Below are 20274 nucleotides of genomic sequence, written 5' to 3'. Positions count from 1 at the left end.
CGGGAGGAGCGGTGCTGTCAGGGCTGCCCTCAGCGCGGCGTAAGGGCCCGCACAGGCCCAGAGAGCAAGAGTCATAGAATCACAGAATCATAGAATGGTTTAGGTTGGAAGGGACCTTGCAGATCATTGAGTTCCAACCCCCCTGCCATGGGCAGGGACACCTCCCACTAGACCAGGTTGCTCAAAGCCCCATCCAGCCTGGCCTTGAACACCTCCAGGGATGGGGCTTCCACAACTTCCCTGGGCAACCTGTTCCAGTGCCTTACCACCCCGACAGTAAAGAATTTCTTCCTAATATCTGATCTAAATCTATTCTCTTCCAGTTTAAAACCGTTACCCCTCATCCTATTGCTACACTCCCCGACAACAAGTCCCTCCCCAGCTTCCCTGGGCTTCCAGGGAAGTACTTCCCTTTAGGTACAGATACGCATGGCTGAATGCTTTCAGGCTTTGATTTTTTAAAAAATGTAAGCAGTATCTATAGCAAAAGGAAACTGCGTACAGGAAAGCATAGATGATCCCTTCTGGTAGGATCTACCAGTATTTCTATCACTCCAGAGATACATAAAAAAATGTTTTTACCACTGGATAATATATGTTCCAAACCTAATCACGTATTACTACTTCTCCAATTTTTTTTATAGAGAACAAAGTGTTCAAAAGAATACACATGTAATTTGATTATAAAGGTTACTTTTATAGATGTATAAATCTGATGAAGGTCCTTTTTTTTTTTTTTTAAGTATAACAAGTCCCTTTAAAGTCCCATACCTCTCAAAGTCCTGTTACAAGCAATGATTAATTTGGCATCGTTTACATACAGTAAATGCACATATCTTTAGCCCCTTTACCATCTCCAACAGCCACTAAGGCACATATTGATATTTTTCTGCCTTCCTTTGCCTTCATACAAAACACATCCTTCGTGTTAAGGCAGGTCCCTGCCTGTACAGTTGTGTGAGGCTGCCCAGTCTCTGTTCCCCCAGCCCTGCAGGACGCCAGCGTTAAGTTAGGAGGGAAGACAAGGCGACTGCCGTCCTGCTCCCCATCTGCATCCTTTCAGCCTGAAGGGACCAGCGCACCAGAAAAAGCCACCTTCGGCACACACGCAGAGGCGTGCGGCCTCCCGCCCGTGCATCCTGGGGAGCTGCGGTCCCAGCGTCATGGGGATATGGCTATAGCAAATACATATAAACCAAATACACCACTGGGGAAACAATGCATTTTCAAATGTAGCCATACTGTGCGTTGCTTGGGTCTTACAGCCATGATGGTAACCGTTCATGGGCCCTTCTCTGGCACTGCTTTATGTGTCAGGTAGTTGCTGAATTCAGCAAGGCGTGCATACAATTAGATAGTATGGTATTCATTGGCATCCTCGAGCTTAAATGTGGAATCAATCTCTGCTCCGTATGTATTTTTATTACTTTTGTACAGCTTCGCATCTCTTGATGGGAAACACAGAGCTTTTTCATTTTGTTGCAAGGTGCTACCATTTATATATATGTATGGGTTTTGGCTGGGATAGAGGCGATTTTCTTCATAGCAGCTCATGTGGTGCCGCCTTTTGGATTTGTGGCCAAAACAGTGTTGATAACACAGGGATGTTTTAGTTACTGCTGAGCAGTGCTTACACAGATTCGGGGCCTTTTCTGCCCCAGCAAGTAGGCTGGGGGTGCAGAAGAAGTTGGGAAGGGACAGAGCCGGGACAGCGGAACCCAACTGACCAGAGAGATATCCCAGACCGTATGACATTGTGCACAGCAGTAAAGGTCAGGGAAAAGAAGGAGAAAGGGGGGTCATTCAAAGTTATGGTATTTGTCTTCCCAAGTAACCATTACGCATGATGAAGGCCTGCCTGCCTGCAAATGCCTAAACACCTGCCTGCCGATGGGAAGCAGTGTAAGAATGCCTTATTTTGCTTTGCTTTCACATGCAGCTTTTGCTTTCCCTATTAAACTGTCTTTATCTCAACCCGTGAGTTTTCTCATTTTTACCACATCCCACTGCAGGGGAGTGAGTGAGCGGCTGTGTGGGGCTCAGCTGCCTACCGGGTTAACCCACAACAATATGCAGCAAATCATTTCAAGTCCATTTTCCAAGATCACTGTAATTTTTCTGAGTCTGTCTCCTTGAACTTACACATCATTGCAACAACATGAATTTCTGCTAAATTCCCCTCTCCTGTTTTGTCCCGTAGATAATTCTAGAGCCCCATGATTTCCCATGTATCTTCTCCTCCCTAGTTAACACATGCATTACCTAGTATTTCATGCTATCATCTCTAGCATTTCTCTAATGATGGCCAGTTTTATTTCTATAATTTCCCTATTTTATTCCTTAATTAGGAGCTTTGTATAAGCTTATGACTGTCCACTGACTACAGCTTTGTATCAACATTAAAGTTGATACAAAACTTTTAGTTTTTTATCAACTATCAATTTATCAACATTAAAGCTTATGACTGTCCACTGACTACAGCTTCGTATCAACGTTGATAAAGTAGTACCCGCTTCAATCATGGATCATCATATCCAATATATTAGCCATGTACAGGGCATCAGCATTTTTCAGGATGACCTCCATCCATCCTCATCTTCAAAAATGCTTTTGCCCTCTTGGGTATAGCAAATGTTATTCTAAGTTAAAAATACCATCCTGTGGACTGGGAAGTTTTCATAACATTCAGAAAAGTTGCTAAAAAAAAAGACCAGGTTTATCTAACAACTGACATCAGCTTGCTGATGTTCCCAGGTTTCAGCCCATTTATTAAGACGTACAGGACACGCTAAGGGAGTTTTGACCTCGTGTTCCAGTCCATGCCCTTCCTGGCTTGTAAGAGAAGACAGCGAGCAGCTGTGCCTCGCGTGCCAAAAATAGCCACACGTCCTTCTCCTTCTTCCTCCAGCCCTGTTGCAGTGCGTCTGATTCAGACCATGTCAGTGGTAGCTCCCATCAGTCACAGAGAAATCTGTTATCAAAGGGCAGCTGTGATGGAGCAGACAAAGGGCCCATCTCGCGCAGCCTTGCCTCCGACTCATGCCCCAGCAAGAGCAGGAACAAGGCAGCACACACAACACTTCCCCTTTGGACTCTCCCACCCTCTGCCCTGTGTCAGCTCAGGGGCTTCCTCAACCCAGTTCCATTTCTCCAGTCAGTAACCCGCGGTGGATCTCATACTCTCCAAGTGCTTGCCCAGCCCCTCCTTGAGCCTGCTGCAGCTTTTGGCACATGTAGCATCCACGGGTGAGGGCTTCCCCAAGTCTCCAACCACTGCACAAGGCACCAGCTCCTGGTGCTTGCTCTGAGCCTGGCCGTGGCCAGCTGACTTTGAGAGCTGCCAGATTTTCATACTTGAAGAAACAGAGATTTTTCCCCGACGTGTCTGTGCCTCTGATGATTTCCATATGTGTTATCATATCACGTGATCCCATTTCCAAACTGCGCAGCGCCAAGCTACTTAAACTGGCCTTGTGCAGAAGCTGCTCCAAACTTTTTATTATATTTTTTCCCCTCTCTAAATCTTTTCTGTTTCTGCTTTTTGGGATGAGGGGGCTAAGTAAAAGTGCAGGTTAGCTATGGATTTCTGCAGTGGTGGCATCTTCCTGTTTCCTGTTGTGTTCTTTACCAATAGTCTGTAACATTTGATTTGTTTGTTCTGACTGCTGCCGCACACTTAGCTGATGTTTTCCGATATGTAACTAACCCCACAGTTTCCTTCTCAGTGGCGGTGATCATCTCAGAGCTTTTCATCTTCTATGAGAGGCCAGGATTGCTCTTACCAGTAGGTGCTGATTCAATTTATACACAGCGAATTTCATCAGTTGTTTGATTGCCCAGTCATTCAGCCTCATGAGGTCCTTCTGCCGCTCTTTGCAGCCAGCCCTTGTTCTCGCTGCCTCAGATAACAGCACCATCAGCAGACTTGCCTCAAGTGCTTATATGTTGAACAAGAGGTTCTAGAGACACTAATCAGTCCAAAGCTATCAAAAGGTAACTATTCTCTAAACTAATACTCAAAAGAAGCACAGCATGATCTGTACTGAGAAAGAAGACCTGTAAATGGGTTTTTCGCGTTTGCTCTGAATGTACTCCAAGAGTTATAGTTTATCCCAAACTTCAATCCTTCTGCTTCAGGTGACTTTGCCTTACCTGATGTGTATTCACATCAATGTGTATATTTAACAAAAAAGTCCCACCACAACAGAATACTCAGCAGACTGTAATTCATTACCTTGGTAGATAATCAGCAGTATGTGGGAGTGTGTGTGTGTGTGTGTGTGTGTGTATGTGTAATATTGAACATGGCAATCTGTTCCTTTATCAAGAGAGAAGCTGTTTTTGGACAATCACCCTTGTTCAATTGTCAGACCATTGGAAAGCTGTTGGAGGGAGATGGCAGAGAGTTTCTACAGAGAACTTTAAGCATACCTGGAGAAAAAGCTGCAGGTAGCAGGTAAACTTCTGAAGCAAATACCAGTAGGTGAGAACAGTATTCTTGGGTTTTAGTGCTGTTTGAATTGTGCCTTTCTGATCCCAATGACATGGTTAGACATCCAGAGCTTACAAAAAAAATTACAGTTTGCCCTAATGCACTTTTGGGCAGTACTTAGGTGTTTAGAGTGAGATGGAGGGTGTAAGACATGACACAGAAGAGCACACCTAACAGTAGATACCACATGGCTATCTTCTATCTTAGATTAGACAGGAGGGAGCTGGAGCGTTTTGCTATTTCTTAATTTCCAGTTTTCATTATAATGGTATATACAGGCGCAGCTGCCAAAAGAAATGGTCCTGCCTGCTCCCTCCACTACTTCTTCTCCAGTTGTGCCTGCCTTCCCTTCCCCCACACTACTGCCTGCTTTGTGCTGGCAAGAGCGGTTTCTGGGAACAGATGTGGATTTAAGCCTTTTTGTTTTTTTTCACCAAAAGCCTTTCTCCAGTTGAAAGTGACTGTGAAACTACAGCATTACATGCTGCATCAGAAATCCCACCAAATTTTAACAATCCCTCCTGTGTACTGAAGGCAGTGCTGCTGCCTCTTTCCTTCTCAAATGACTTCCTGAGCCCTCATGCCAGCTCAGAATTGACACTTCTGTTTTCCACTCCTCCTCTCCAACTCTCTACGTCTCATTGTCTACACATGGCTGCTTCTTTGTGTGGTACCTTCACTTCCAATTGACATCAGTGTATGAGAGCTCGCCCCTGCACCTGCTGCCATCATGAACAGATTTCCTGTAGCTCTGTCCCTGACGACCTCTGGTTCATCTCATAGCTCAGCTGCAAACTCTGCTTTTCTTCTTCTTGCATTCATCTTTGTTTTTTACTCCCTACCCCATCACTGCTACACCAGAGACCTTTTCTATTTCAGTAGTAAATAACGTATTCACCAAAACATGCCGCTGAAGGGAAGCCAAGTCTACATGCAAATTCAAGTCAAATTCAGAAAAAAAAAAGGTTTTGCCTAGCATAAAAATGAGGAAAGCCCAGACACGTTAGACTTCTTGATTTTGATTTCACCAGGATCAAGGCACCTTGGTCTTTTTAAGCTAGGCTCACATGTGGCACTGTAGCATCTACCCCAGAGCGGAAGAGTAAATAACCATCATGCTCACGTCCTCATGTTCCAATATGGATTTTCTCAAAACTATTCTTCTCATCATCTCTTCTTCACATTAAAAACCATTTACATGACACCTTTTGAAGCATGCCTTCAGCATGGCCTCGGGAAGCTGCAATGAGGTGGGCGGCCAGGAGGGGGTGGCTAGGGCAAAGCAGCAGCTTGTGCTGGCACAGACCAAAGGGAGACAGAGGCTGTGCCCCTGGGGAGGTAGAGCGCCCAGCCAAGCTGCCATAGCACACCAGAAGACTCGGGACAAGGGATGACGATAACCATAGCTGGCCGGGAGGCTGGGAGATGGCAGCTCAGCTCAGTGGTTAGCTGTGGCTTCCCACATTGCTGCCCTCTGCACAAGCCAGAACTTGGCCAATACTTTTCCATTGCCTGGTCCTGCTGGAGCCACAACCTCTGAGCTGCTTTCTTTTCACCTGCACACCCTCATGGCTCAGCTCACCACCTTTTCTTTCCGCTCAGGAGTGTCTTTTGCAGGCAAAACTAACACTTTCTTCCACTTTTCCTTCATTTTCACTTTAAACGTCCAAAAGCAGAAGAACTCATTTCACTTTCAGTGGTAAAGTTCATGCCCAGAGGACCATTTTCCATAAAAAAAGACTAAAAGTAAGGGCACTTTTGGGTTAATCTGCAAAGAACTTTTAAGTACATTTATTTTGGCTCATCCACAGAACTGAAGCAAATTTTTGTTGCACAGCTTTAATCAGTGCTTAGCTTAGATATACGATCATGCCCTCTCCAAAATGAGATGTTCTAAATTTGATTGTGCTTTAATTAACTCTGTGGGTACTTACAATAACTCTGGAACATGCTGTGTGATGTGATTAGCATAAAGGGAATCTTCATAATAAATAAGTAAATAAAATAAGTCGGAGTGCTTAACACAAAAGGTAAAAGTCCCTGTCCTACTTATTAAACCACAGAACTCCTAGGGACTTCAGCTAAGCCAGGATTTTGTTAAAAAAAATTAAACAACTTTTTGAAATAAACTCATGCAAATCTGAAAGAAACTGAGGAGACTTTAATGTAGTTGTTGTTACAGGTGAATACCTTTCACTTCCCAGAATCATCGTTTTTGTTCTTCATCTACAGCTGTGATGGAGCAGCTGGTTGACTTTGCTGGCATCATTTTCTGATCCTGTTCCATAGACAGTGACTCAACAAGTGTCAGGGTAGACTTCAAAACAAGAGTAAAGCCGATAGCTCATTACCACTCAGTTCAAAATATTTATGGGATTAAGAACCATATATTATAGATAACTCAAAAATGTTTGAAGTCCTAATCCAGTGGATATACAAATCAAAAGAGTTAAGCCTTTGGATGTTTATTTTGACTGAATGCCTTTCTATAAACTTAAATTAGGCCAAGAAAATAATTGGTTTCCCTAGAGACACCTGATCACTAGTAAACAAGCTGAGGATTCTTATTGCTGTTCTCCAGGCTTAAAAAATGGATTTTAGGGACCTTCACTGGTAGCACTGTGGACCAGCCATAATTTTAAGTCAGTAGGTCAACTAAGAACAAAACTGGGAGAAATGAAAGCAGGAGCACCGGTGGTTTAAAAAGCAGAATAACCATATTTTTCTCAGCAACTATCCTTTTTACCGAACTAACCCCCCCAAGTCCGCAGTTGCTCCAAATGTATTTGTCTCACAGTTTTCAGTATCTACTGCTTGTCAGAAATCAGGATTTAAACATTACAGTGCAGCCACAAAGTAAACAACCATTCTTGCATCATCTTTTTACATCTGGATATGGAATTGTCTTCTGTTGAACTGTCTATTATGTTGTTTTCCACAGCACACGTGCGTTTGGGTTTGAACTTATTATTTGGCTGTAACATTCATGTTAGTAGACCTTAACTTATCTTACCCATAGGATGATCATCGTATACATCCATTTTCCTGGGCAGATGGAGAGGATCACAGAGAAGGGCACGCCTGGGGTCTGGGCAGTCACAGTGACTCTGGCACAGAGTCCCTCACAGACATCTCACACCTTCATGGAGCTGTGGCAACAGTTTGTCCCACCCTGCAGCACTGGGACACTGCTGCTTTTGTTGGCCTTCCCACACTCCTGCCCTTCCCCGGCTGACTGCATCAGTGCTATCAGGTGAGCTGCTGGTGCTGTGATGCAGGGGAAAATGCTGGCTGGGGAAGGATTCTGTGATTTGCTCACAGCTGGTCAACTTGGTGCATGTCCTGGGTTGCACGTGGCCCCTCAGAGCTGCTGACATACCCAGCCACGCAGGACACCCGAGCGTGTTGGCTTTGGCAATGAGCGACTGCCACATTTGTTTTTCCCATTTTCATGCCAATGTACTTTATATGCGTAGGAGCATTTAAATGACGTATTAAGCACAAATACAAGAGATGAAAAGTGCAAACACGTAAAGAACGTTCCTTGCCAGACAGCGAACTGCATGCCAGAAACCCAAGGGGTGCCAGAGCAGGACTGCAGTCCAGGGATTGGGTCTGCAGCTGGAGGTTGGGGTCTGGCTTCAAATCCAACTTGATCCACGTAGGTCTGCGCTGAGACTGTCCTTGGCATTTACATCAGGAACTGCAGGTTATCCTCTGATTGCGTGTGGCTGTGTTGGCAGTAATTGCAGAGGATTTTTGCTGCTCTGTTAAAGCAACTCTTGCGTTACCTGCAGAGCTTGCAGAGCTGCTGGGGGAACTCGCTGACATGGGAATACTGAAGGGCTCAGCGCAGGGAGTGCACGCTGTGCCCAACTCTGAGGTTGTGGCACATCCAGCAGGCTCTGGGACACAGGACTGAGTGGGGCCTTGAGAGTTTATTTCATCCTTCCCTCTGCCCAAAGGACGAGTCACAAGTCCAGCATATAACGCGCTGTTGGTGACTGTGGTTAGGTGATTGAATCTCACCTTGGGGTTTTACCCCAATATAAGTGTTTACACCCTAGGTGATGAAGGCTGATATCTTCTTCCTTTGAATAAACTAAATAAAGTGAACTCTACAGCAGCTGATGAAAGGCTTTTTTTTTTTTTTTTTTTTTTTTTTTTTTTTTTCCCAGTTCTTTATTTATTTCTGTGGCTCTTTGATGTGCTGGCAGAAAATTCTTCAGTGCTCTTTTTCAGTGGGAACACTCCAGCGGGATATGTATTCCAGCAGTGGTTTCATGTGGGGCTTTTTATCCCTACCCACTTCTCACCAATTGTGTATCCAAAGAGAGCCAACACCTTTTCTCCCATCACGCTGGGAGCTCCTACTGAGTTGCTTCTCTGTTCTGACCTCTCTAAAGTATTTCAGAGTCACTGCTTACCCTCTGAAACTCACCTCCTGTGAGTACAGCCTCTACTCCTGCTTTTTAGATATCTAATTTAGCGAGATATCTTAGGACTGTACTAAGACATCACTTGCCTGGATGGGCTCTCTACTGAGCAATCCTGGCCGCTCTTTTTGGTGACTCTTCTTTTTGTTATTTGCCACCTGGTCAGTGTTTGCACCATCCAATTTCTTAGCAGAAATGTTATGTTTACTCTCAGATCTCAATAAAAATGTTGAACAGCAATAAGTCTTATAGTGCTCCATGCAGACTTCACTACAGTAACTCCTATTCCTTAACAGTTCTCCTTGGACAACTGTACCTTTTCAATCCACCGGGTCTCATACCATTGAATATTTTGATCTTGCATAGTTCTACCTTTCGGGGTTTCTTAAAAAAATCAGGCTGTCGCGTGATATTTGTTCAAATAACTGACAGAAAACTCTGACACTTATGACGGTCCATATCCACCAAACTTGTGCTTTTATCAACAAGGAATACTGAGCCTCAGGCCTGACAAGGCTTGTTTTTGTTAATGCCTCCCACACTTACTACATCAGCATCTTCAGTTCACAACTGATTGGGTCCTTTACCAGTAATTAAATTATTTTTAGTGACTTTCCCCGGGGCAGAGGTTAAGCCAACCTGCCTAGAGTTCCCTGAGGCTAGTCTCCCTTATTGAGATGGAGCCTGTCACTGGCACCACCTGACCTTCTGGGATTGTGCCAGCACCCAAAAATCACCTAATCCAAACACTGACAGAGACTTTTTGGCCGAGACTTTTGACTGGGGAGGGAGCAGGCAACTCAGGCCAACCAGTTTCTTAATATTCATGACATCCTCCCAAGTTACCAAAGACCTGGAAAGCACCTGAGATATCTTCATAAATCCCAAGTACCATCCTCCTGCTTTCTCATTCTTTGTTGTCACCGGCAGATGGAACAGCTACATTGAGTAGTGAGCCTCACCCATCACTAAGATTTGTATCTACCTAAGATTTCTAAAACATTCCCTTATAAGTCTTCCTGATTGTTGAGTTCAGATCTTCACTACTGTAGTGCTTGCCTGGGAATGTGCGGATGGGCAATGTAGCAGGCATCCAGGCATTTCTGCGGCAACAGGAAAAAACATACTCTCTTCTCTGACCTTCACGCGCTTTGCTTGTTCACAGGTATTTTTCTGACTGTGCTAAGCCAAGAGCCAGTCCTGCTAGTGACACTGTTGTTTCTGCCTGATTAGAATCATAAGGGAAGTATTTCTCTGGTTGGTGATACAAACCACACGTAACAATTCTGGGAAACCTGGTTGTCAAAAATAGATTTACTTTTTAAGAAATAAACTATATGAATTAAAAAATCCTCCTCATTTTATTCTCCAATTCAGGAAATGCCATGAGATGACACACAGATTTTCATTTGTTAATGCCTGGAAAGAGGAAAGCTGGTTCCATTTCAGACACCATCAGATAATACCTCTGCCAGAGGATGTTATTACAGTTTTAGGCTAAATATATAATATAAATAACTTGTCTTCTGCCATACAAAAAAATGTCTACTGGCTGGAAGCAATTATTGTGAGATAATACATGGAAGTTTGCCAGCTGGGCTTGTTAGGTTTTCTAACTCTACATTTATAATTTACATTACTGCATAACACTATCTCCTAGTACAGCCAAGGCTCTGTTGCTCTATTTATGAACCTACTTTAAGTATCAGTAGTAAAATTATAGGGCTGAAGTAAACCATGCAGTGAACTAATCTAAACCAAATCCTTAGAAGAGATTCATTTCCATTCAGGAAATAAGCACCACCTTTAAATGGATGACATTTAATATGAGTGAATCATTATTCCAATTATTTGGCTAGGTTTACAACTTGCCAGAGGCTCAGTGCCAGAATTTTACTTAACAGGCTAATAAAAATTTGATTAACAAAGCCACCAGGTCAGCTGCACACAGAATGGCAGTTGGGGGGCAGAGACCGAGCTATAGCAGCCACCGCCACAACAGCCACCTTGGTCAGACTCAAGGCCAAGGAATTACACTTTTCTGTTACGTCATGTCCTGTGGTCAGTAATAAAAATTAACCAAAAATACTCCAAAGAGCTATGTGGGCCAAAGAACACGTGGACATGGACCCAATTTTCTCTCCGTCAGTGATCTGCGGAGAAGAGATAACTGTGGGAAACAGTGTCCCACTGAGCCTGCCCTGGGGACGAGGGACCTTCATGGTTGTCTGTCCTTCCTGTGCCCACAACTGTTTAAAAGGGAAGGGAGGGCAGAGATGCACCGGGAAGGGGAGGGGGCGTACGACTCTGACAGATTTTTACACTCCTGGATCAGCAAGGAGTAAAAGCTGTGATCCAGGCTGGGGGTGAAATCCTAGGAAAGCCATTGACAAATCTCACAGGCAGACCGTAGGACCAGATTTTTACACAGAAAACAGACCTTTAGCTTATGACAGCTTGTCAGCAACCTCAGTATACAACAGAGCATGCCTATGGAAAAACTCTGGGAGGGTTGTTATAATGTCACCTGTATTTTCTTGGTCTGATCATAGAGAACTGGAAAAATCTCTTTGGGAACAAATGTCTGGATGGAGATAAGGCTGCATTTGCAGTTTATAGTTCCTGTGTGATTTGCTATTGAAAAAGCGAAACATGGCTCCATTCAAAATGTTAAAGTTAGCCCCTGGGAGACATTCTCCCAGCAAAATGAAAGCCGTGGAAACTGTGCGCTTAAGTGGTCAGGTGAGAATGAAAGTCTTGCTTCCCTTTTCACTTTTATTTCCTTATTCCTTACATGATATTTATATTTAGAGCAAAAAAAAGGAACCGGAGCAAAAATGCTTACTTGGCTTGTTGAAGTCGGACTGAATGCTTTGTCTGTAGCAGAGAGAAGGGACTTTGGGGTGGCTGAAAGTTGTTGCAAGGCCCTGTCAGCAAGTCTGCTGCTGCGCCGCAAGCGCGACTTGTGCTGACCATCGGGGTGCAGGCAGAAGTCTGGCACCTGGGCGAGCAACGTTGCTTAGAAGGAAGATGCTCTGATTTGTGCTCCCCATCCATCTGACATGTGCCAAAAGACTATGCAAAAGCAGGATTTATACTAAATAACTAAATTCAAAGCTCCTAAGTTAGGACGTTTGTCTGTCTTACAGACAAACCATGGCAGCAGATCAGTCTTCACAAGGTCTTTCGACACCCTTAAAAACTGAGTCACCTTCTGGAGGCTCCTGTCTCTCCCCAGTGACTGTAGGGGGAGCCCAGGAAGATCACCTTATTCAGCTGAGCGCCCCAAGCTGTGGAAGATGACTCAGGGCCATACAAATGGTCACGCAAACAGAGCTGCTGTGATTCAGCCCTTATGAAAACGATCGGCAAGGGAGAAAGCGGTACGTATGGTTCGGCTGAAAGCAAGAGGGAAAAGCAAGAGCAATAGGGAAGCTAAAAGAGGAAAAGGGGGAGAAATGGAAAGAAATGAAGATGAGTGATGAAAGGGAAAGCAACCACTGAAGAGAAATAACAAAGAGACTAAGGGGGGAAAAGCATCTGAGAGAAGAGATCAAGCAGAAGGAAGTCAAAAGCAGACAAGCGAGAAGTCTGAGTATCATGTGGAGAAGCCCTCATCCCCAAACCCTGACAGAGGAGCAGCTGCTGCCTGTGGCCACAGGAGTCACTGGCTCAGCCACCCCTGGGGGCTGGAGGGAGACCTGCGTGAAGGACACTGCAGCTTGTTCTGTCCAAGCCACTCCCGCCACGGCCCCTTCTGCCATTCCTGTTAACAGCAGAAATTTAGCACTTGGGAGGCAGCAGCCAGAGAATGAAATAGTCCTTTCCTCATGACAAACATACAGCACTGTTTAATGGACACAGGGCAAGGCTTCTGGTGCCAGCTGGAGGAATTTTTCCATTTTCTGTTTTCATTTTCTTTTAGGTGTGAAAAAGTTGGCAAATTATTGAGGGCTTTTTCCTTGCTCTGCTGCCAAAATGATCACAGCATGACCAAGGCAAGGTAAGCACACAAGAAGCCTCCAAACACATTCTGTGGGTGCTAGGAATCTCTGGAAACACTTCTGGTTTAATTGTTTAATGTCTTTTCTACCCACCGTGTACTTGGAAAGTTACACAAATGTTATGCAATGCCAGTGATTAAAAATCACTTACTAGTTCATAACAGTAAACATACTGCTGACTGGCAAAGTTAAATATGGTTAATAAAAACAATGTGGGAGACATTAGCCAGTGTAATTGCTTTAATAGTCTATTATCTTTAATGGAGTTTTTACAAATACACACATACATACACACATACAGAAGATACCAAATTAGAAATAAAACTGTAGTAGAGCCAAGCCACAACGTAACTATTAAGACCGTTGATAAAAGGACTGCACTTGCAGCTGGATTACGAAGTACTGTAAAGCATAGTGAGATGCGTTTTCTCTTTGAGAAACCTTCCTGATCACCATTTAATACTGTGAGGAAGTGATGCCTGAAGGATGAGCCGGCACATCTGGGACGCGAGCATCCAGGCTGCGGTCGCATGGTGCTGCAGTATAACGTGCCGCAGAGCTACAATGAGAGGCTAAGGGAGGGAGAGAGGAAATTCTCACAATTGCCTATTTCCCCGTGTCGCATTAAGCGACTCAGTGATCACAGGCCACAACTGAATTACAGGAGTGAGTCACAGAGTTCAAAACAAGAGCATCCACTAATTGTTTCATGGAAGAGGCTTGGGGAAGTCTGAAGAAGGATTTTGTAGGATATTCTTTTACTCATTGTGAGCTCTGTAGTCTTTTTTAGTAAAGCCAGCCGTTGTGATCTGAGAGTTTATTTTATGACTCATAGCCCAGGGAGAGCTGTGTTCCAGGGCAGGGCATCCCTCATGGGCAGCAGTTTTCTGCCCGTGAGCCTGGAACAGCTTTGAAGCTGTCCAGAAGGAGCTCTTAGACACCACCTGATGGCAAACGGGAGGAGGGGATAAATGGCCTCGTTCCCTGTCCAGCTATCCCATCAGCTCTGTGTTTGGTCAGTTTGGTTAAGATTTGTCCACCCACATTTCAGGTGTTAAAGGTGAGAAGATGATATTGTAATTATTATTTGGCAAATATCTCTGCCCCCAAGTGCCTGGACTCCGTGGTCTGTGGATAAGAAGTCTCAATGATCATCCCCTGAGCAAGGCCCAGGGGCTGTAGAGCTGGGTACAAGATGGGGAAGAGCTCCTGCTTCTGCTGGAGGTTTGCTTTATGGGTGCTTTATGCTTGCTGGATGTTACACCCCAGGTGATGAATGGGAATGAACGGACCTCTGGGAGCCATGTGGATCCAGGGCCCTGCGTTGCCACAGTGTTCCTGTATCCGTATCCTAAGTGCGTAGTGGAGCATCAGCTCCCTTTCTTTTGCATGAGGACAATGTGCCAGTGCTTCTGTGATGCTGATACACCCTGGTCATGGGTACTGGGGATGAATGAGAGAGCGATGAGTGCAGTCGCAGCCCCGGGGGTTGCACGAACGGCTGAGGACACACTGCAGGTTAGAAGGAGGGGAGAAAGGGCATTCATCCACTGGCAGCTCGCTCTGGTGAGGGGGTCACTGAAGATGGGGATGGCTTCCACAGTGCTTATTGCCAAAGGGTTACAAGCAGACTGCAACTTTATGGTTGTGGGACTGTGCTTCCCTCCCCGTTACTGACCACTGCCCTCAGGAAGCTGTGGCATTTGGGTCGCATGCAACCCACTTGCTTTTACCATGCTTATTTCCTTCATCTTTTCGGCCTATGTTTTAGGCAGAAAAATCGGTTTGTTACTCCTTCTGGGTAACTCAGCTCCTCCAGAAATGCTCTAACCCCTGATTCAGTGATTTCTGTCTTGTCCCTCTCCCACAGCTTCACCTCTGCATGTGCTCCAGGTTATTAGGATCCAATTTCCAGGATCCAGAAATGCAGCAAGCAGTCCAGGATCTGACATACACTAGTGGTGTAGAAACCTCTTTGTGAAAAATTCGTCTTAGTGCACACTGGGTTACCATGTATTCATTTCTCTAGGTTATTTAAATTCTTGGTCTCCAGTCACTGTCCTTTTGGTAGCCCTGAGCTTTTCCTTCCTCCTTTTCTCTCTGTCCTCTGAGGCATGAAGTATTCTCTCATTCTTGTCACCCAGTTTCTGCTTCTGGTTCCATAAACCTGCCTAGGACAGGAACAGATCACAGTTTACCTGCTAGACTGTTGTTTTCTGAGCTAAGGCTTATTCAGTATCTCGATAGGCTTTCTTGCAAATCAAAGGTACGCAAAGCTTGGTGACTCATTGGTCTCTTCAAATGTCAGTCTCAACCTGGAGACTAAAACATCAACAGAGAAAGCGGATGAATCAAAATGGGATTTGAAGTTTTATACAGAAAAGACCTGTGAAGGCAGATCCACTTGGCAGAAGCTCAGTTGGCTGGTTCAGAGGCAGGCCAGAAAGATTTTATGCAGATACAGTGGTTTCTTCCCATTGAGATGATATGGGCACAAAAGATTTAATGACCTAATTAATCTGACCTCACCTTTGCTCTTTTCTGAATGAAGAAATTAAACAGTGACTGCTTCTGGACCTGTGTCCTGGTTTGAGGTAAAACAGAACCAATTTTCTGTTCAGTGATTTTACTTTGCAGCTAAGTCTCTTCTAACTAACTGAACTCTCTGAAATTAACAGTATATTGTACAGACATTGTTCATTCTCAGAGTGATAAAACCTATATTTATAGTTGATGCCAAGGCATGGTATGTGGAGAGGCTCATACTTGTACATATTGCTGTAACACCCAAGGGCAGCTAACTTTGTTATTTGCCCCGTTGGAGGGTCGGAATCAGAGAAGCGTAGAGGGGTCCCACCTGTGGGGAGGAGCAGACAGGACGGGTGACCCAAAACTGACCGGCAGGATATTCCATCCCATCTGCCTCATGCTTAGTATAAAAGCTGAGGGATCAAAGGGTCAGCCCTCTTTCTTCAATGGCCGCTGTCCAAGGAGGACTCTGTCTGTTCGTCTGCCTTTGATCCCGATCCTGAATCCAGATCTGGAATCCAGTTCCTGTCCATTACTATGTCCAGTCTGAGACTTTCCCCATGCCTGCCGGTGCCACGATCATTATCCTGGGACCTTGATACTGGTTTTGTATATATTGTATATATTTCATTATGTTGTTTTAATTATTTTATTAATATTTCGTTAAAGTAGTTTCGTTTCTTCTAAACACATGAGCCTCTTCTCTCTCTCCCTCCTCTCCTTGGAGAGAGAGGTGGGGGAAAGCATCTGTCATTCACTTCAGTGGCTGGTCTGGGCCAAACCACAACAACCTGTTGTCCTCTCAGGTCTCACTTGTGGGGAAAGGTCACTGCTGTTGGCAGGAGCTGGGCTCATTTGCATTTTCTTCTATTGAATTTTTATAAAAAATTAAGACAAACTTTTTTCCATTGCCAAAAATATGGAAAATTTAGGAGGCTGGGAAGGTGAACAAAAATTAGAAAATCTTGCCAAAAAAAAATGGAAATTGACCATTTTTTACACTTGGATTTAATCCAAAATCCATTTGGTGTAAAAGTACTTGCCAAATTCTTATCAGAAAAACAAGAGTTAGCAAAGAGATCTGCCAGGATTCAGAAGGAGCCCAAGTTAGTGGAAAATCATCACGTTTGGGAACCATCTACTAGAATAGTAACACTTACGGTCTTATATTTAAAACAACAGCTTGATCTCAGCTGTCTAAAAAAACTCATTGCATTACTGCCAAGTCATTAGCTTAAAAAGCTCCAGGCCCTGTCTACACACAACCCTGCCATCCGTTTAACTAAAATCACTATTTAATCCATTTAGAGCAATCAGCACAACCCTTTTTTTGGGTAACCAAATTAACCTAAATCAATACAAGCCTGTTACAAACAGAGACAAACAATTTAAGGACATCAACATCAAAACCTGCGTTAGCTCAAGCGGTGCGAGTTTTGTGGCGAGGCAAGAGCTCAGGTCAAGCCCAGGGGATGCAGTGATGGTCCTCTTTGCATCTTGGAGCTGTGCCTGAAGCTCATCCAGCTGTAGCTTTGTGTTGAGGTGCCCAAGCGGTCTCTTCTGCGCAGTGCTCCATGCGTAGTCTGGATCCCCACCGCTTCTTGGGGCCGTGCCTGTCACGGATGGAAATACTTGACACAGTTATGATTTATCAGCGATTCAAAATTTCTTAATGATTTAAGGTAGATCAAGAGGTTGAATTTTAGCAGCATTTAATCACTAACCGGTTTAAAGGTTTATGAAGTGAGTGAAGAAAATAATTGAAGGGCGCCTTATTTACAGATTTGAAGATGGCAATGAGTACTGAGCAGGATATGGTAAAGGCATTCCAACATTCGTGTCCATAAGGACAAACATGTGCATGGTCAAAATCATGTTTGAGTTTATTTCCAGTATAATCTACAGTAACATGTAGAGCTGTTGTACATTCAGTATGGTTTTCAATTCGGCACCCTGTTGAAATGGTGTCTCCACTTGTCCCTTTTAGAGACAAAGCAGGTTTTTGTCCTGAAGCATGGTGGGGGGAGGTGGCACCACCACAGTGCCCTGCTGCGTTTAGGAGCTGTGGCCACCCTCACCCTGTCCTCTTCCCAGCTCCGAGCTCTGCGTGAGAAACCCAACCAGTTTTCTGGGGAAGCTTGAGGTGAAAGGTGTAAGACAGGTGGCTCTGGTACAAAGCATTTGGCTTTGATGACCCAGGAAACTTTGTTCAAGCTCTGTTCTCCTGAAACACATGACAGTGTAAGTATGGCTGCGGCAACTTATGCCAACATCCTCCCTCTCCGTCCTCATGGATGCCTCCGTGCAAACAGGCCTCTCAGGAAACCTCCTGCATCCTCCTCCTGGGAAGAAGGAGGAACAGACCAGCAGCAGCAGCTGGTCCAGAGCACAGGCTGTTGTCCCCTGGGTCTGCACGGTCCTGGTTGGTGCCGCTGTGCTCAGTCCCTGCGGGGGCTGCCCGTGGTGGGGCAGAGGGCAAAGCTACTGGAGGGGTGAAGACAGCAACTCACCTGAGAGGAGCCTGGGCCCAAAAGGGGCTCAGAGGCTTCCTGCGGTGGCTCTCATGCTCTCCAAGTGTTTGCCCAGCCTCTCGTTTCAGCTTTTGGCACACGCAGCATCCTTAGGTGAGGTGTTCCCCAGGTCTCCTCCACTCCTCAGGTCACCATCTCCTGGTGTTTGCTCTGAGCCTGGCTATGGCCAGCTGCAGTTCATGGCATCTAATCCTTCTCTGGCAGAGACAGTGAACGGTTGCTCCGTATCCACCTTCTTTATGGCACACATAACTCTGTAGACCTCTATTATACCCTCCCTAAAGAAGTTTTCCCCAAGCTGAAGGATTCCAACCCACTGGACTTCCACAGTTTCCTTTCATACAGAAACTATTCCCTACCTTTGGTCATCCTTTCTGCTCTTCTCTGGATCTTTTCCAGTTCTGGTATATCCTTTTTGAGATGAGGGATGAGAGTCACACTCAAAAGCAGGTACCCCAGGGATTCATATAGTGACATGTATACAGCATATCCTTGTCTTTTTTTCTAGTCCTTTCCTAACACTTCCAAATGTTTGACTGTTTTTTTTCACTTGCTGACAAGCATTGAGTTGATATTTTCATGGAAGAAATCCCAACATTTTGCTCTTGAAGGGCGGAGGCAGAGATTATTTTTCCCTATCTGTGTCACTTCACATCCACCTACATGCAGTCTGTTTCCCCATCCTGTCACTCTGCAGTCTCGTAATGCTCTTCTGTATTTTTTCAGTCAACTGCTGCCTTTACTACAGCAGATACCTCATTGTGAGCAAACTTTCCCACCTCCCAGCTCACCTGTTTTTTCCATGTCTTTACAGGTACGTTCCATGCGTGTGCACAGGGCAGGGGGGAGGGAAGCACGCAGGAAATAAGGCAAAAATATAAGTATGTACCCATATACGAGTTACTCGGTTTTCAGGTGCAGCGTCAGCAAAACATCCTACAGCAAAACATGGATTTCCAAAAGCAAAGGAGACCAGAATCAGAAAAGAAGCAGGGCCACAGATGGGCCAGGGAAGAGCTGCTGAGGTGTGGAGACACCTTCATAGCTGCCTATCTCTGAGTTTTCCTACTGCCCAGATGGAGCGTGGAGTCCAGCTCAAAGCTCCTGATGACCTCAGGGAGAGCTTTGACCCGAGGCAGAGCTGCAGGGTGTAGCTGCTACATTTCGGCAGGCGACAGATGCCACTAACTTCCCCACCAGAGCTGGGGATTTCAAAGTGGTTTTACTGAAGTCACCACCTGGAATCTCACCTGAGTTTATCCAAATGACTGAGAGGACTCCAGCTCTCTCCCTCCTTTATACACAGTGCAAGTTGTGCCGCATACGTTCAGGGGTTCATACGAAATCTCAGTCTTTGTTAAGCTGTGGTGGGAAAAGACGGAAATCCCTCCAAAACCTGTGATCTTCCACAGGCAAAGGAACTGCTCTAAAACAAACTAGCATCTCCTTCCTCTTGTGGCTGTCATCCAGAAAGCAGTTTACACGGATGGGTATCTGGCCTCCAGCTAAGCTACAAAAAGCCAAAGATGCTCAGATACGACCATGAAAATGTAACATAAACCAGGGCTAATTTTGTATTGCAGAGTGCCTGAGTGGCAATAGATGACTGCAGCCACGGGCCCAGATGCACAAGCCGTGCCCGATCGCCTCCAGTGTGCCCACCCACTGCCCTGGAGAGGGGTGTAGGACAAGCAGGATCTGTGGGTGTAAGAACAGGAATCCTGGGGTGTTCAATGGCTTTCAGTCCCAGGGCAGGTATCCTGCAGAAGGTACTCAGTAACGTAATGGGCCCTATAGGAGAAGAGCCCTTAAATTACCCTTGAATGACCTTTAGAAGAATAAGTAAGTCTCCACAGCGACAGCGCCACCATTTCTAAGTCTATTGGTGCAATTCTATAAGTGATTGGTAGTCAGTGCATTTCCACTGGGACAATCCAAGTAGCAGCTCAGGCTGTGTTATCCGCTCTAAAATCTCACTGCGGTGTTTCATCGTCCCTCTGCTGTGGTGTGTGCCTGGTCTCTCCTGGCCCGGGGCACCCCTGAGCAGCACAGGGCCAGGGAGAGCCACCGGACGGGGACAACGAGAGGGACCGACTCACCTTTAGCATCAACCAGGCAATGTCCCGGGGCTTAAGCCCCAGCCCCACGCTGTTCACAGGGCGCAGCGCAGTCGCTTCCTTTATGTTACAGAGGCAAAGTCTCGTGGGTTTGAAGCCACTTGCGCTTTCTACCTGAGCATTTTCTGTGGCAACCACAGTCACGGCAGGGAAGTACACAGGCAT

The 20274-nt window shown here is 45.3% G+C and overlaps 1 protein-coding gene across 1 annotated transcript in view; it reads right to left on the bottom strand.

Annotated features, from left to right (window-relative positions):
• Positions 1-20274, bottom strand: part of DISC1 (disrupted in schizophrenia 1) — a 231484-nt gene extending 211210 nt beyond the window's left edge. The window contains 2 exon segments of the mRNA XM_009891161.1: positions 18352-18403; positions 20092-20274. Of these exon segments, the coding sequence (XP_009889463.1) occupies positions 18352-18403; positions 20092-20274 (235 nt within the window).

Source organism: Charadrius vociferus, unplaced genomic scaffold (genome assembly GCF_000708025.1).
Source record: "Charadrius vociferus isolate BGI_N301 unplaced genomic scaffold, ASM70802v2 scaffold78, whole genome shotgun sequence".
NCBI classification, from domain to species: domain Eukaryota; kingdom Metazoa; phylum Chordata; class Aves; order Charadriiformes; family Charadriidae; genus Charadrius; species Charadrius vociferus.
The sequence above is the reverse complement of the archived record's forward strand: the minus strand, read 5'-3'. Positions and strand labels throughout refer to the sequence as shown.